At 40.6% G+C, this 17,581-nt stretch overlaps 2 protein-coding genes across 2 annotated transcripts in view; both read right to left on the minus strand.

The window, feature by feature from the left end:
• Positions 1-3,427, minus strand: part of LOC124799953 (prostaglandin reductase 1-like) — a 29,321-nt gene extending 25,894 nt beyond the window's left edge. Inside the window, exon 1 of the mRNA XM_047262958.1 lies at positions 3,112-3,427. Coding sequence (XP_047118914.1) covers positions 3,112-3,312 — 201 coding nt within the window. The 5' untranslated portion in view covers positions 3,313-3,427. The remainder of the gene's footprint in view (positions 1-3,111) is intronic.
• Positions 3,428-7,816: 4,389 nt separating this feature from the next.
• On the minus strand, positions 7,817-16,644 carry LOC124778313 (prostaglandin reductase 1-like). The gene is made up of 2 exons (XM_047253635.1): positions 16,597-16,644; positions 7,817-8,269 (listed from the first exon to the last, which is right to left on the minus strand). The coding sequence occupies exons 1-2, from the start codon at positions 16,642-16,644 to the stop codon at positions 7,817-7,819; spliced, it is 501 nt and encodes a 166-aa protein (XP_047109591.1).
• Between the last annotated feature and the right edge of the window lie 937 nt (positions 16,645-17,581).

A 17,581-nucleotide genomic window follows, 5' to 3' on the forward strand; every position in this document is an offset into this window, starting at 1 on the left:
CAGCAGTGATAATACTCAAGTGAATGGAGTGTAAATATCGCTCTTAGAACAGTACTGTTTTGCACGTAACTGATTTCCATGAGTTAATGTACTTTGAACTTATTATCTTGTGTGGAACTTAATGAGCTGCCTCGTGCGTTAAAGCATGGCTGTTTGTCGGGGGGACTTCTCAAGTGTTTATAACGTATGATACTGTTTCCGCCAGGACCTTGAATTTGCGATTGTTACTGCTAAAATCGGACGGACTGTAAGTTCACCATCGGCGAGTAAATGTGCTTTCTACACTGTTTTGAATCTGTATACGGGACGTTAGAAACAGAAACGCGGGTGTAAAGAATGTAGTAATCGTACACATATTAATGTCAATTTATACAGCAACAAATACGTCTAACTGGTTTATGACAAAACAGGTGCAGCACAAGATAATATAATCATAAACTGAAGGTGTATCCATTGAAATTTCTTTGCTGATGAGGCTACAATAATTAGGCTGCCAGCATCACCGAGTGGCTGCTGACGTCACAGTGCATCGTCTACAAAAAGATAAGCTGCAACGCTAAGCTCTCTGTCCCTTTAAAGACACAAAGAATTTCGTTTAGTTTCAAATGTAATGTCTTTCTCTGTTGCGATAAACTTTTCGCAATATTGTTTTCCTTAGAAATCAGTGTAATTTCAGTGAAGTGTGTTTACTATCTATGACTGACATTCTTGATCCACCATTAATATTAGCTGTTGCCACTTACTACCAACACCTTCCTTATTCATTTTATTGTGGTTGTTACTGAAGGTGTATCATGTATTATTTTCGTGGGGTGTGTTCTCATGCTTGTGTGTATCCATTTCATCGAGCGCATCTGGCGCATTTACGTGTTTTGTTGTGGTATGTCCGCCTATGTTGTGCTGGACATTACCATTAAATTCTGAGCCACTACCAGTCCCAAAAAAAGGGTTCAAATGGTTCTGAGCACTATGGGACTTAACATCTGAGGTCATCAGTCCCCTAGACTTAGAACTACTTACACGTAACTAACCTAAGGACATCACACACATCCATGCCCGAGGCAGGATTCGAACCTGCGACCGTTGCAGCAGCGCCTAGAACCGCTCGGTCACACCGGCCGGCTAACCAGTCCAGGTTAGGCGGCTAGTCCGCCATTGTTGCGACGTACGGTAGTGGTGGGACATTCCAATCTGACAGCTGACAGCCGGCCGCGGTGGTCTCGCGGGTCTAGGCGCGCAGTCCGGAACCGTGCGACTGCTACGGTCGCAGGTTCGAATCCTGCCTCGGGCATGGATGTGTGTGATGTCTTTAGGTTAGTTCGGTTTAAGTAGTTCTAAGTTCTAGGGGACTGATGACCACAGCAGTTGAGTCCCATAGTGCTCAGAGCCATTTGAACAGCTGACAGTTGTTTACATTCAAGAAGACCGTATTTTACAACCTACTCATAAGCAAGCGCGGATTTAAATGGCTGCTATAGTTATAACTGTAAAAAATTATAGGCATTTCCTTATTTAATACGAATTTATTTGAGGGAGTTTTCGTGTTTTACGTTATTTAGGTATTTTTTACCAAACTTTGGCGCGGTTACTTTCGTTAAGTTTGAAACGAAAACGATTTTTTGTTAGTTTAAATTATCGAAATTCACTGTCAAAGTCATGCAAAGTAGATTCCCGAGAACCATTTTCTTCACATATGGCTCAGTTTGCGACAGGACTAAGGAACGCAGCATGTTAGGGCTTAATTTGGTTACACTACTGACTCATTTTCATCACACACTTAACTTCAATTCAGTCAGTTCGTAAAACTAGATACAGTGCTAACTAACTAAACTTCAATGTGCATTGTAGTGCTCATACTGGGACCCCCAGGGCTAAGTAAAAATGAGCAAAATAGTAATAATTTCAAACTGCTGGTGAATTGAACATTTAATTCAGTAAAGTGACTATTACAAACTTCTTAACCTGTTCGCAAGCATTTCATGTGTTTTGATTTTAGTAACACTGGCATAGCAGAAGTGTTTGTTGTTAGGTAAAGTCATTACGAGATTTTCTGAATTTATACGAATTTATTATGAAATAGTGGTTAGCGTTCACATGTCAAGAGTGGAAACGAGTTTAATTCATCACCCCATATCTTGTTACCGTGAACTGAGTATCGACTGCAACTAACACCTTAGTATGATAATGAGTTGCATGTGAGACCAACTCATTTGGCTCATTTGTAAATTATATCACATACAAACCAAGGGAAATTATTACATGATTTCAAATTGAATTAAAAGCCTGATATGAAACCTAACATTTACTCAGCAGATGCTGGAAGACAAAAAGATCATGCAGTGCACATTTGTTAGTAATCCAAATACACTAGATGAATTAATATAGCTTCGCCTCTCAAAATTCAAGAGCTGTTTTGGAATCAGCACCGAAATTCGTTTGAGATGAGGCACTTCAGTCGTAAATTGGGATCCCTTTCAATTTCGAGAGATATTCACTTCTTAAATTTTGATAACACGTGACAAGTGAGAATCAACTATGGTTACTACCACATTATTATATATGAATAATAATATACAACAGAAAAACTAAAGTAAATATTAATATAAATAAAAAAAGCCTTCAAGTAGGTTAATTATATTATTTAATACTTGTCTTTACATTGTTTTGTGACAAAGCTTTCCTTAAGCTGGTGGGGAGAGACACGTCTTTAAAAACATTTTTAGTAGACGGCAAGCTTCAGTTGACAGTGAGTTAGTGTTGCGGTAGGCCAGGCTGATCTATAATTGAAGGCATGAACGTGTAAACGGGCTAACCCTCACATGATATTTGGAGGTGAGACTAATGTCAATTTTGATAGTTTCTGTACCCAGTATTAGTAATCAGAAAATTCTGATAATGGTGACAACAGTCATAGCACAAGTGAACTTCTGGATTATGGACCTGAATTCGAATGCTGCCATCGAATTCATCACATTATGAAAGAGGAAACCTTAAGGTGGGCTTGTGAAATAGTTATGTCTCTGTAAGTGACGTCAGATGGGACAGAAGAATGAATAGGAATTTAGTGCTACTGTTAGCTGAGTTTGACAAACGAGTGTAAATAGTACCTACCTGTGATCCGATCATGGTAGACCCAACCTTGTGCCTCTGCGTGTACGCCCTCTGGTAGGGGTCGACGCTGATGTACTCCGCCTCGCACAGTATCTGGCCATTCTTCAATGATGGCAGTTCTTCTTTCTCGATACTGAAGTCGTCAACTTTCGGCTCTCCTTTGAAGAGCCTTGCAATGACGAACTTGCGTGCCTTCGACATAGATAGCTGCTTCGTCAGTTAAGTACGGTAATATTCGCGACTTCTTTAGCGGCCTTAAGATGGAATGAATCGGATGCTGTCGTAGCTGAGGCGCTCACGCAGCTGCTGCCGACGCCAAGTCTTTTGCAAGGTTATACGCCGAGCCAGGTCTCTTATATCAGGTGGCTTGATGATGCAATAGTCAAGGACACTAGGGTAGCTGCGAGGCGCCTGCCATCTGTGTACGGACCGGCAGAGAAAGAACCGCTGCGTCATTCAAGCGTATCAGCGAGCCAAGTCCTCCACACAAGCCGAAGTCCCCTTGCGACGTGCCGTATTGAGCGTTGTAACATTTCGAATAACTTCCTTGTACCGCAGTGATCATATCTCGTTCAGTCTCCGATGTATTGTTAGCAGTAGCACCACATCACCGCCAGGTCTTCAAAGAATCCATCTCCCATATATAAAACACCGTTTCTAAAGTTTGTTGGAAGTCGTTAAGTGCTCTCATTATTAAACACTGGATGAGTATGGTATTTGTAATTCGCCCTTCGATTTAAGAGAAGCTAGTTTTCACGCTTCTCAATGCTTAAGACGTCATGTCTTTTGAGGTAGTCATTTCCTCTGATATTCGACTCTCAGTTGGAGAGAGGGAAAAACGACTGTAGTTATCTACAACTACATGTGCATCTACGTGGATACTCTGCAAATCACATTTAAGTGTCTCGCAGAGGATTCATCGAACTACCTTCACAACAATTCACTATTACTGCACTCTCGAACAGCCCACGGAAAAAACGGATACAAATGCCTTTCCATGCGAAATCTGACTACCTTTATTTTATTATGATGAATATTTCTCCTTATGAAGAACGGTGTCATCCAAATATTGTCGCATTCAGAGGAGAAACTTGGTTATTGGAAACTCGTGGGGACTTCTGCCGCAACGAAAAATACTTTTATTTTGATAGCGTACATCCCAAATCCTGAACCATGTCCGTGACACACTCTCCCTTATTTCGTGATAATGCAAAACGTGTTGCTTTTTTTAGGACTTTTTCGATGTTCTCCGTCAATCATATCTGGTAAGGGTCCCAGACCGTGCAGCAGTACTCCGAAAGAGGATGGACAAGGGTAGTGTATGTAGTCTGTTTATTAGATCTGGCACATTTCCTAAGTGTCCTGCCAATAAAACGCAGTCTTTGGTTCGCCTACCCCGCAACATTTTCTATGTGTTCTTTTTAATTTAAACTGTTCGTAACTGTAATATCTAGGTGTTCAGTTGAATTTGCGGCTTTATGGTTAGACTGATTTATCGTGTAACCAAAGTTACTCATGTAGATAACCTCACACTTTTAAATATTTAGGGTGACTTGCCAGTATTCGCACGATTGAGATATTCTTTCTAAATCGTTTTGCAGTTTGTTTTGATCTTCTGATGACTTTACTAGACGACAAACGACAGTATTATCTGCAGATAACCTAAGACGGCTGTTCAGATTGCCTGAAAAATCGTTTATATAGATAAGAAACAGCAGAGGGCTGTTACATACGTTGGGGAACGCCAGAAATCACTTCTGTTTTACTCGATGACTTTCCGTCAATTGCTACGAACTGTAACCTCTCTGACAAGAAATGACATATCCAGTCACAAAATGAGATGATATTCCCCTAAGCACGCAATTTCACTACAAGTCGCTTGTGCGGTAGAGTGTCAAAAGCCTTTCTGAAATCTATAAGAACGGAATCAATTTGAAATTCCTTGTCAATAGCACTCAACACTTTGTGTGTGTAAAGGGCTAGTCGTGTTTTACAAGAAAGATGATTTATAAATTCGTGTTGACTGTGTGTCAATAGAACGTTCACTCCGAGGTAATTCATAACGTTCGAAAATAATATATGTTCCAACATCCTTTATGCCTCCGTACAAGCTCTAATTTCTCTTATATTCGTGGTCCTTAAGTGAAATGTATGTTGGCGGCAGTAGTATCAGTCTGCAGTCAGATTCAAACGTCAGTTATCTACATTTTCTCAACATTGGTCGTCGAGAAGAACATCGCTTTCCTCCAGACATTCCAGTTTGAACTCCCGAAACTTCTCCTTAATACTTTCGTGTTGTCCGAACGTACGGTACAAATCTTGCAACCTGCCTGTGTGTTTCTTTTATTTCTTTCTTTAATCGGACCTGGTGCCGGTCCCAAACCGTCGAGCAGTACTTACGAACGGATCGCACCAGTGTCCTATAAACGGGATCCTTTACCGAAAAACCAAACTTTCTTACAATGCTCCCAGTAATCCGAAGTCGACAATTCGCCTACCTAACCACAATCACGAGCAGCGACGGGACTGACTGTCTGTTACCGGTGGTTTTTTTTTTCTTTTTTTTTTCAATCTTCTGTATATTATTCTTGTCAGCACCTTGGATGCATGAGGTGTTACACTGACTGCGATACTTTCCGCTCTGGCCGACTCTTGCTATGTTCGCAACTGGGTGGATGATGCCTTTTCGAAAGTCTCTTGTTGTATCGACAGTCTCAAACATTCTACGCATCATCATTAATAGTCGTTTGGTTGCTACGTCCACCAATGGTTTTAGATATTCCAATGGAATGTTATCTATACCGTCTGTCTTATTTTATCTTATGTCGTCCAAAGCTCTTTTAAACTCCGATTATAATACTATATCCCCTCCCTCTTTCCTGTCGTCTCTTGTTTCTTCTTATATCACGTTATCAGTTGGGTCTTCCCCTCCATTCCCCCCCTCCCCCTCATAGACATGTCCTTAGTGCACTCTTCCCACCTATCCGTTCTCTCCTCTGCATTTAACAGCGGAGATACCATTGCACATTTAATGTTACCGCCCTTTCATTTAGCTTCATCGAAGGTTGCTTTGACTTTTCTCTATGTTGAGTCAGTCGTTCCGACATTTTTCACTTAGCCGTTCAGCCTTAGCTTCCCTCATTTTGTATACACTATATTCCTGAGTGGCGTATATTTCTGTATTTCTGAATTTCCCTGAATATTTTTGTAATTGTAGTTCCTCGATCAAGTGAAGTATTTCTCCTGTTACCGGTGTTATTTCTTTGCAGGTAACTTCCTGGCACCTGTGTATGCTCTGTCAATAACATCTCAATATTTCAGTATTTAATTACATTTCTTAGCTCTAGACTCCGCACTCTTCATTGGAAGTAGACCAGTCAGAGAGCTTCTAAGCCAGTGCAAATGTTTACCTCAGACAAATCCCAACAACAGCTCATCCAGTCAGATTTCTTCAACTTCGTAGGCCAACCACACTTTTTGGAAATGAGCCGAACAAAGAGCTTCGTATCGCTTGGATGGGAGGGGTATACCATCATTCTCGTCCAGTGCTATTGGTAACTTCATAGTGTCTGCGTGACACAGGACATTTTTGCACTATTGCCATTGTTAGTTATTTACATCGGATGCTTAAAATGGGGAAACCTTATACTACGAGTAGCTTCAGAGGATATAGTAGCGTTATTTTGCTTGATTTTTCTGTTTTCGGTATACCTTTTGTGAGCAATATATCCCTAAACATATGTGAATGACCACGTGGGAGTCTCAACAGTACTAGCGTAATGCCGTAGCGGCTTTTTTCGTCTCACTTTTGTTTGCTAAATCTGGAAGTATTTGTACACAAATTGTAAAACCATATACTATAGTTTTCCACTGTAGATGTTGTTATTGTTGTCGTGGACTTCAACCAAAAATTGATTTGATGGAGCTTTCCGTCTGTCCTCTGCTGACTTTCCTATTTAATTTCTGATAACCAACCCTTCGTCTTCTTTTGTATTCCTTTCCCCGTTTCAGCCCATTCTGTCCTGATGCTCCCTCTGAAACTCTCAACAACGTTTGCCTCACATTATCTAGGTCCCATCTTCTTACGTTCCTACGTTTCTGCAATTTCCACAGTTCAGATGAGCGGTTCATGAGCGATAAATTATGGTCAGAATCAACATTTGCCGCTGGAAATGTCTTGGAGTTAAAAGTATGATTTCGAAATCTCGGTCGTACCTTTATATGATCAAACTGAAACATTGCAGTGTCACCAGGTCTCTTCTACACATAAAATCTTCTTTCATAATTCTTAAACCAAGTGTAAGCAATGATTCATTTTAAAAATACGAACTGTCCACTTTGACTAGGGGGGTTGTTGCAAAGTAAGAGCACATAAATGGGGAGGAAAGAAGTAAATAATTTTAGGATAGGGAGAAAGAAAGACAAAATAGTGTGTGGAGTAAATTGGAAATGACTCACCTGTCATTACAAAGTTATTCTTTATTCTAAGAGAGAAATAACAAATTTACATCCACACAATGGGCTAATGTAATCAACTATGCCGCTTACTTACAAAAATCACAGTATTGCTGGAAACCCGCTGTAATATTAGCTGGTGACTGTCTATCCATTTGTAGTATGTGCCTAATTTTGCACAAGTATTTCCTCCCAGTTTCCTTAAATCAGTGATGTAGTCCTCAAATTCCAGCCAAACATACGAATGACGTCACACCTTCACGACAGCTTTCCCAAGGTTTTCACCCCTGAGCATACCGATGAAAGCTTTCGGCGTGTTTTCGAAGCCCTCCGTGACGGTCTCCCTGTATTTGAGCTTTCCCTCCTCGATCCACTGTGCCATCTCGAGGAAGGCCTTATTCCACTGGTCCAGCAACCGGGTCACCATGAAACCCTCCATTACGAGTTCCTTCCCGACCATGTGCATCTGGACGACGGGCGCGATGGCCACCTTGGTGACGTTGTAGGTGGAGATGCAGCAGCACACGGATATGCGGCCGCGCTGACGCATGTTGCTGATCACCGCACTGCTCTGTTCGCCGCCCACGTTGTCGAAGTAGCAGTCGACGCCATTTGGGGTGGCCTCCTTCAGCGCCTTCTCCACGTTCACCGTCTTGTGGTTGAAGGCGTGGTGGAAACCTAGCTCCTCCTTCAGCCACTTGACCTGGAAATAGGATAAGACACAGGGAGAAAATTATTAAACTGCAATAAAAGTGTAGACCATATTTTCACATTACGACAGATTTTGGAGAAACATAGGGAAAAATGAAAAAATATAGGATTAATTTTCATAGATCTAGAAAAAGCGTATGATACTGTTCCAAGAAAAATAACTTTGGAGAGCACTACATATGCCAAACATAAACCCTTCCTTGATTAAAATAATACAACAGACGTATAAAGATAACATTTGCCAAGTGAAAGTTGGTAATAAACTTTCACAGAAAGTTAGAACAAGCAAAGGCCTTTTACAGGGCTGTCCCATGTCACCATCATTATTTAAAATCTATATAGATATTAGCCTTAGAACATGGTCTCGTAAATGTAATAGTATGGGAATAGAAATAAGAGATGGAGTTTATCTACATCACTTATTATTTGCTGATGATCAAGTAGTCGTAGCACAAGATGGGAAGGATGCTAACTGTATGTGCAATCAACTAGCAGTAGCATACAAAACTTGGGGTTTGAAGATTAATTACCAAAAAACAGAATACTTGGCAAATGATTCAGATGACCTATAGATTGAAGGAAAGAAAATCGAAAAGATAAACACTCTCTGTTATTTGGGATCTATTTTAGAAATCGAGGGAAAATCAGAGTCAGAAATCAATAAAAGAATTAGTAGCGGACGGAGGGTCATTGGGATGCTTAACTCAGTCTTATGGAGCAGGAATGTAATGAGCAGAACTAAAAAATTAATATACAAATCCATATTAGAGAGTGGGGTTCTGTATGGAACGGAGACCTGGACAATTAACATGAAGCACATTAAAAAATTACAAGCTCTAGAGATGGACTTTTGGAGAAGATCGGCAAAAATCTCCAGGAAAGAAAAGATAAGGAACACCGAAGTAATAAGGAGACTAGAAATAAAAGAAAGAATATATGATGTAATGGATAGAAAGAAATTACAGTGGTACGGGCATGTACGACGAATGAAGAAAACCAGAATACCAAAATTGATACTGGAGTGGGAGCCGGAGGGGAGAAGAAGAAGAGGACGACCTATGACCACCTGGCTCCAAAATGTACAGCACACAATGAGGAGAATGGGCACAGAGGAAGAAGACACACAAGATCGAAACACCTGGAGAAATATTTTGAGACTTTAGTTTAAGAACGTTGATTGTTTGTATTGTCATTCCCAAGTAAATTATTATGTTGGAGATAAGCCTCTGTAATGAGGAAAAGCTCAAAATAATAATAAAATAATAAATTAATAAAATAATAAATAAATAAAAGACGGCCGGAGTGGCCGTGCGGTTCTAGGCGCTACAGTCTAGAGCCGAGCGACCGCTACGGTTGCAGGTTCGAATCCTGCCTCGGGCATGGATGTGTGTGATGTCCTTAGGTTAGTTAGGTTTAATTAGTTCTAAGTTCTGGGCGACTGATGACCTCAGAAGTTAAGTCGCATAGGGCTCAGAGCCATTTGAACCATTTTTGAAATAAAAAAAGTGAAGACATGGTGCGTTGATGCTTAGAAGCACGAAGTACGTACGAGGGAGAAAAACACTAGGGTAATGAGTGCTTGATCATAATTTCGGATGCTAGCCAAGCCTTCACGTTGCACTGTTGTGTTTGACCACGAATGGCACATGTTAAATGTACCCAATACGCTGCAGTTGTCAGTCGTGATTACAAAGGTGTTCAGTGTATTTTTGAGTGCAGTATGGCGGAGATAAGTGAATTACAATGAGGAAAATTTGGTGGTCCTCTGATGGCGGATGCTTCTGCAAATAAGGTGTATCAAATATTTTATGTTTGAAATGGCGTCGTATCGAAGATTTATACTGCATATAGAGAAAGCTGCAAAAGGTCATCCGCTAAGTCAATGCTGATGAAAGCGTGTGTCGAGTGACCGTAACAGACGGTCACTGAATAGGATTGTGACGAAAGGTAAGAGGATGACGGCTGAAAATGTCATTGTAGAACTGAATGTCATAAGCATTGTGAAAACTGTCAGCAAAAAGAGGGAAGTCCGTAAAAGGAAAACGTAGTACTGAGACCGTATAACCGGAAAAAATGGTGCAATGAAAGTAAGCCACTTGGTAGGATCAGTTTTCAGAATGGAATTATGGCTCTGCAGCGGAGTGTGCGCTGATATGAAACTTTCTGGCAGGTTAAAAGTGTGTGCCGGACTGACTCGAACATTTACCAGGCTGTGGCTAAGCCATGCCTCCGTCATATCCTTTCTTCCAGGAGTGCTAATTCTGCAAGGTCCGCAGGAGAGCTTCTGTGATGTTTGGAAGGTAGGAGATGAGGCTCTGGCGGAATGGAAGCTGTCAGGTCGAGTCGTGAGTGGTGCATGGGTAGCTCAGATGGCAGAGCACTTGCCCGTGAAACACAAGGTCCTGAGCTCGAGGCTCGGTCCGGCACACAGTTTTAATCTGCCAGTAACTTTCAGGGTAAGCTACTACAAACAACATAGTGAACGCATTATTGTGGCCAAGATAGACACGCAGCCCACGCCTACTACAGTAGTACAAGTTTATATGCCAACTAGCTCTGCAGATGACGAAGAAATTGATGAAATGTATGATGAGATAAAAGAAATTATTCAGGTAGTGAAGGGAGACGAAAATTTAACACTCATGGGTGACTGGAATTGAAGAGTAGGAAAAGGGAGAGACGGAAACATAGTAGGTGAATATGGATTGGGGCTAAGAAATGAAAGAGGAAGCCGCCTGGTAGAATTTTGCGCAGAACGTAACTTAATCATAGCTAACACTTGGTTTAAGAATCATGACAGAAAGTTGTATACACGGAAGAACCCTGGAGATACTAAAAGGTATCAGATAGATTATATAATGGTGAGACAGAGATTTAGGAACCAGGTTTTAAATTGTAAGACATTTACGGGGGCAGATGTGAAATCTGACCACAATCTATGGGTTATGAACTGTAGATTAAAACTGAAGAAACTGCAAAAAGGTGGGAATTTAAGGAGATGGGACCTGGATAAACTGAAAGAACCAGAGGTTGTACAGAGTTTCAGGGAGAGCATAAGGGAACAGTTGACAGGAATTAGGGAAAGAAATACGGTAGAAGAAGAATCGTTAGCTTTGAGGGATGAAATAGTGAAGGCAGCAGAGGACCAAATAGGTAAAAAGACGAGGGCTAGTAGAAACCTTTGGGTAACAGAAGAAATATTGAATTTAACTGATGAAAGGAGAAAATACAAAAATGCAGTAAATGAAGCAGGCAAAACGGAATACAAACGTCTCAAAAATGAGATCGACAGGAAGTGCAAAATGGCTAAGCAGGCATGGCTAGAGGACAAATGTAAGGATGTAGAGGCTTATCTCACTAGGAGTAAGACAGATACTGCCCACAGGAAAATTAAAGAGACTTTTGGAGAAAGGAGAACCACTTGCATGAATATCGAGAGCATTGATGGAAACCCAGTTCTAAGCAAAGAAGGGAAAGCAGAAGGGTGGAAGGAGTATATAGAGGGTCTATACAAGGGCGATGTACTTGAGGACAATATTATGGAAATGGAAGAGGATGTAGATGAAGATGAAATGGGAGATATGATACTGCGTGAAGAGTTTGACAGAGCACTGAAAGACCTGAGTCGAAACAAGGCCCCTGGAGTGGACAGCATTCCATTAGAACTAGTGACGCCGACACGGTAGCTCAGCGTGTTCGGTCAGAGGGTTAGCTGCATTCTGTAATAAAAAACTGAGTCAACTTGACTTGAAAGAGTGTCATGGGACATCAGCACCGAACAAATGCAACGAACAAAATCAAATAAAAGTGAGAAGAATTAAAAAAAAAGTGGTTAGCATTGCTACCTCTGGATCACGGGGTCCCGGGTTCGATTCCCGGCTGGGTTGGAGATTTTCCCTACCGGGGGATTGGGTGTTTGTGTTGTCTTCATAATTTCATCATCATCCTCATTATTAGTGACAATGGCTAGTCTGGACTGTGAAAAAATTGGGACTTTGTACGGGAGCTGATGACTGGGCAGTTGAACTCCTCACAAATCAAATATAATGATTATTATTGTGGTGTCACCGCCAGACACCACACTTGCTAGGTGGTAGCTTAAATCGGCCGCGGTCCATTTAGTACAAGTCGGACCCGCGTGTCACCACTGTGTGATCGCAGACCTAGCGCCACCACAAGGCAGGTCTTGAGATACGGACGAGCACTCGCCCCAGTTGTACGACGACATTACTAGCGACAATACGGAAGAAGCCTTCCTCTCATTTGCCGGGAGACAGTTAGAATCGCCTTCTGCTAAGTCCATGGCTACGACCTAGCAAGGCGCCAATTGTAACAGTGCATGTATCTTACGAGTCGCATTTGTATAGTCAAGAGAGATGTATCACAAGGATCAGTAAAGTTAAGTATAAAGCAGCTACGTACTTTTCTTGCTACCATTCAATAGTTATCCTGTTCCAGACTTGACGCCCGTCGGCGTGTGTGTACGCGTGCCTTTCTTTCGGCTACCTCAAGTGGCGTAACAGTCTTGTTACGTCACTACAATTATCTCCCCACTCTCCTACTAGCTCCCCAAACACAAGTAGGCTCAAGTATTTTTATCTGTAAGAAAACTGTCCTAGCTATAAATCAAAATTATTTCCTAATCTTGACTTTAACAATGATTTGTGGGAAAAATTTCAAGGTATTAAGGTAACATGAAAACCTTCTCGATATACCCAGTCGAGAACCCTCTTGTCCAGGTCTCAGTTGACTGGCTGCACATAAGGGACCTCTACGATAGGCAGAAATCTGAAACGGTCAGAGGCAAAGAAAAAAAAAGAATCCAGTTTGTTATCAAGTGACTGAGGATTACCTGCCTGCACCACCTGACCTGGATAAAAGCTTGAGGATGATTAACGCTTGTTGCCTTCTTCTTTTGGTCGTTCTTATATTGACACTAAAAAATATACAGTGTGATTCAGTTGCCCCTACCACTGTTATTATACGCAACCCGAAATGTTATAGGTGGCCTTCGTAAACCACGAGCGAGATTTTCATATTTTCTCGCTCGCTGCTCGAAAACTATTAGTCCCATGGAAAAAATAAACAAAACCTTTTTGTAGGAAATTCAATGTTATCGCCAGAGGCCGTAGTTTACGAGTTATTCGAGGGAAACGTACAAAAGTTACCTCCAAACGCATTCCGTCCCCACTGGTTAGGATTTCTAGTTTGTTGTTCACCATAATCCTATCAACCACTGTATGAATATTTGCAATTGCACGGATTATTTCCCAAATTTGTCAAATTTGGATCTTAATTGGCTCGCATCATTACGCTACTAGTTTAATCTGTAATCTCCCCCTCACTTATCGACCTTAATAACAGTGAAATATTAAACCACGTGCACCTAATGGGAATTTGGGAAAAGCAATCGTCACCGAAGTTAATTTGTCGGTAAAGAGGGAGGAAAGGGTTACATCTAAATGAAAGGAAAAATGCAAATGAAATTGGTGGAAACTAATTTTGAGAAAAGGGTAAAATTAATAAAGAAAGTAAATGTGCGGTCGTTACGTCAACAATTAATTGGCGTTAATTAGATATTTGAGATTTGGGGAAAGTTACTGTCGCCAGTCCTATGGACAACTACTACAATAACTGGAAATGAAAGATTATTGCACATATAATTAGCACTAAAAGCGTGGCAACTGAAGGTTTACACGTGTTATGTGAAAGTTGAATGTTTGTCAGAAGTAATAAATTTCGCTACACTCTGACTTTATTTAGCAAAAGAATTAATAAAACCGGAAAATTGAAAGTTAATTTTGTGACTGAAATTAATAGTGAACTTCGTTTCTGAAGCACTACGAAATTCAATAAAATAAGGTTCGTCTTGGTCTACCTCAACAATCATTTCAAAAGCTACTTGAATCTACACAATTAAGAAATAAGAGATTTAACTTTGATCTTGAATTAAGTGATTCAGAACAATTAACAATAGCAAAATTTAGTACGTACCAAGCTGAGCTGCAGTCACAGGTAAGCTAAAATATGGTAACAAAAGTCGCACTCTTAATTTGTGCTTGTGTAATCTAAATATTGTAGCCAGCTATGAATACCTTAACTGAACTTTGAAATTAAAGCAGTGAAATGGAATGATATTATTTTAATGCTGGCGTTTGAATTTCAACGAAACTCGGGTTCATTCCAGAAAAGGAAGGCACCCTGCTCGTTAATGCAATTGGAGCAATGAGCAACAAAGGTTCATGCTAAGTTGCTGTAATTTTGCGATGCAACAGTTTAAAAAAGCTGAGGTCTGCCATACAGTTCTAAAACTTTACGTGCTTCCAGTCTTCCTTGCTGGTTGATTGAAGGTTTGCAGTCGTCGATTGGGGAGGTGGCGACAGTCACTCATTGTCGGCCGTCGCTGTTGCAGAAGCTGGATGTTGGCGCGCCTTCTTCTCGACACGGTCACCAGGCAAAACGGGCTCTTGATGTGCGCCAGCTAATGCTTCCTGTCCGCCACACTGTGCCAGAAACTATCATAGTAAGTAGAGCGCAATTACATGCTGGCAAATCCCGAAAGCGCGGCAACTCGCGGGAGCGTCACACTTCACACCTGCACCACCGCCCTACTCCAGCCCGACCCCGCTCTGCCCGAGCTCCACGCGGCAGAGTTCACACTACCAAAGATGCTATACACTTCGGCTCTCCACACGACCTATCGATGTAATCCTTCGATAGAATAGTTTTCCCTACGCAAGACCCAGCGTAAAAATACAAATAATATTTACAAAATAAACCAATTATACATCGACATAAATGCATAAATATATGTATACAAATAGTGAAACAATTACAATATATAAAGACACAGAAATGTCATATCTTCAGGTAACAAAATAAGGAAAAAAATTTACAGTACAATAGATGGAAATAGGATACGCATTTCCGGCGTTACACGTGCCCCACATTGTCTGAGGATGTTCGTGTAACTTAAACAGGAAAAAAAACAGCGGAAATGCATATGCTCAAACATCAAGTACATTTAGCATTAGGCTAACTAACTATAAACCATTTTTAGACTATAATAATTGAGTGGAGAAATTTCCAACCTTATTCCACTCTGTCATCTTACAGAAAAGAAAACAGGTTGACAGTATATTAAAATTTATAGAAAACATAGAAAATGGTTTAGCTATTCTAAAATCACCAACATTCCAACATCAAGAAATGGAATACTATTTACAAAATTAATCAGACTACATGGTCATAAAAGCAGGTAGATCAAAATACGCAAATTAATAATTAATTACATAGAATATACATTTTTATATAACCTTTTCATAATTAATATTCTCGTCATGAGAGTCCACTTAACGCTAAACAAGAGAATAATATACAGCAGATCGAAGAAAACATACATATGGACAGCAGAATTCTTTCACATCAGCTGTCTGGGAAGAAAACCAACTTCGCCTTCAGTACCCGCAAGTACAAAGAATGCCGATAGCGGCACAAGAGCCGACAGCGGCTCCATCTCACTCGCCTGTGTAACGGCATTTCCAGAACGTCCGATTCATTGAATTCTTTCGGAAAAACTCACTCCCGAGTTATCTCAAGGAGTCCATTAACACCACCACAGTGGATAACTCAACGCTGTCCATCATCACACGCATGTACTACCCTGAAACTTAAAACAGCGTCTAAGTATATCGGCAATGACTAGTAGATCACATATTTATGAAATTTTACAGTTAGTTACAAAATCATATTTACATTCCTTAATATATTGTGACTCAACTGAAAACTTAAACTAGCAGCTTGGATTTTTCAATTGATTAATAATCAGTTACTCTTAAATAGTTTAATCAAAATTAAATACTTATTAATTACAACTTCTGTAATGACCTCTTGGTCAGGCAAAAGGATGGCAACCTAGCAAATCCTTAAATCTTACACTCTATATTTACATACTGTACAAATTACCCATTCTGTGGTATTAATCAATCCTTGGTTGGTACAATTTCAAGTCTCCAATGTTCCATATACCTAATAGTTTTCCAGAGCTTGGATACTCTAAGCAATAAGCTTTGGTGAGAGGTATACCAATGACTTTATATGATCCATTATAAACAAACTTAAATTTAGAGATTTCATTGTCTATCTCGCTCGATTTCTCATGAGCTTTTACAAGTACTAAGTCTCCGATTGCAAACTTAGCAAAACGCGCTTTAGCGTCATGACGACGTATGCGAACATCGGCTTTTAGCTTCATTATTTCTTGCAAACGCTCTTTTTCACACCAATACTAATGTTAATTCATGGAGGGAATTTGATTACCTCCTCCACAAGCCCTGGTTTGTCTGAAAACACTCTCTTATTCCTCATTATTACTTCATACAGGCCTCGTCTTTGTTCGTGTGTTACATTTGACACACCGTCTACAATACTTTCCAATTAACTTTCCACACTATTGTCAATGCCGATATTCCTCACGTTACAGTAGTTCAAATTCATACCTACGTCAATAGCATCCGGCCAGTTAACAATGTGTGTATAGGCTGGTATTGCCTATTCGCACAGTCTCCTGCGTTGTAAAAACTAACTACTATTGTTTTATCTTGTGTCGTACATATCAATGTTTTGCTCTCGCAATTAATCACTGCACAGTACTTTAATAGCCAATATAAACCGATAATTACTCCCGTAGTTACGTCTGGGACGACGACAAACTCTTGTTCAAATCGTGCCCCACATATCTCGAAGCTGACAAAAATCTGTTTTGTGACCGGTTTACTGGCCTTCCCAGTAGCACCGTTAATTTTCACTCCTGTTACTGGCATAACTAAGATACCAGGTCTGTCTTTCAGTAGCTGAAATATTTTCCCAGATACAGCACTCAATTCAGCACCGGTGTCAATCAACACGTTTAATTGTAGGCCATGCATATTAACAGACACTACTATCTGTCTACACTTATCCTTGACTGATTCTTTATTTTCCCACAATAAATCCTCGTCTATATCCAGGTCATTCCAGAAAAAACCATCCGGCTTTGATCCTAAATCCAGCTCATCTGGCGACTTTTTTAGCCGCTGTTCACATACAGTTTTAATTTCAACACGTTTGTCCTGAGGCTCAGTCTGTAGCTTCCCCTCCAATATCGAAACCTTTTCCTGTAACTCGTCAACTAGTGAGTGTTGCTTTGCTATCAATTCACTAATTTTCACCTTCGTTGATTCCTCTTTGGTCAGATTGATCTCATCTGCCAATCTACCTGGAGGAATGTGCCCGGTAGTATCTGCAATTACTTCCTCTGGATCTG

This window comes from Schistocerca piceifrons, chromosome 1 (assembly GCF_021461385.2).
Source record: "Schistocerca piceifrons isolate TAMUIC-IGC-003096 chromosome 1, iqSchPice1.1, whole genome shotgun sequence".
Lineage (NCBI taxonomy): Eukaryota > Metazoa > Arthropoda > Insecta > Orthoptera > Acrididae > Schistocerca > Schistocerca piceifrons.

Excerpts from the sequence above, each read along its gene's own strand:
- LOC124778313 (XM_047253635.1), bottom strand. The coding sequence starts at position 16,644 with ATGAGGAATAAGAGAGTGTTTTCAGACAAACCAGGGCTTGTGGAGGAG. Across the intron at positions 8,270-16,596 it reads AACCAGGGCTTGTGGAGGAG|GTCAAGTGGCTGAAGGAGGA; the intron begins GTAATCAAATTC and ends TCCTATTTCCAG.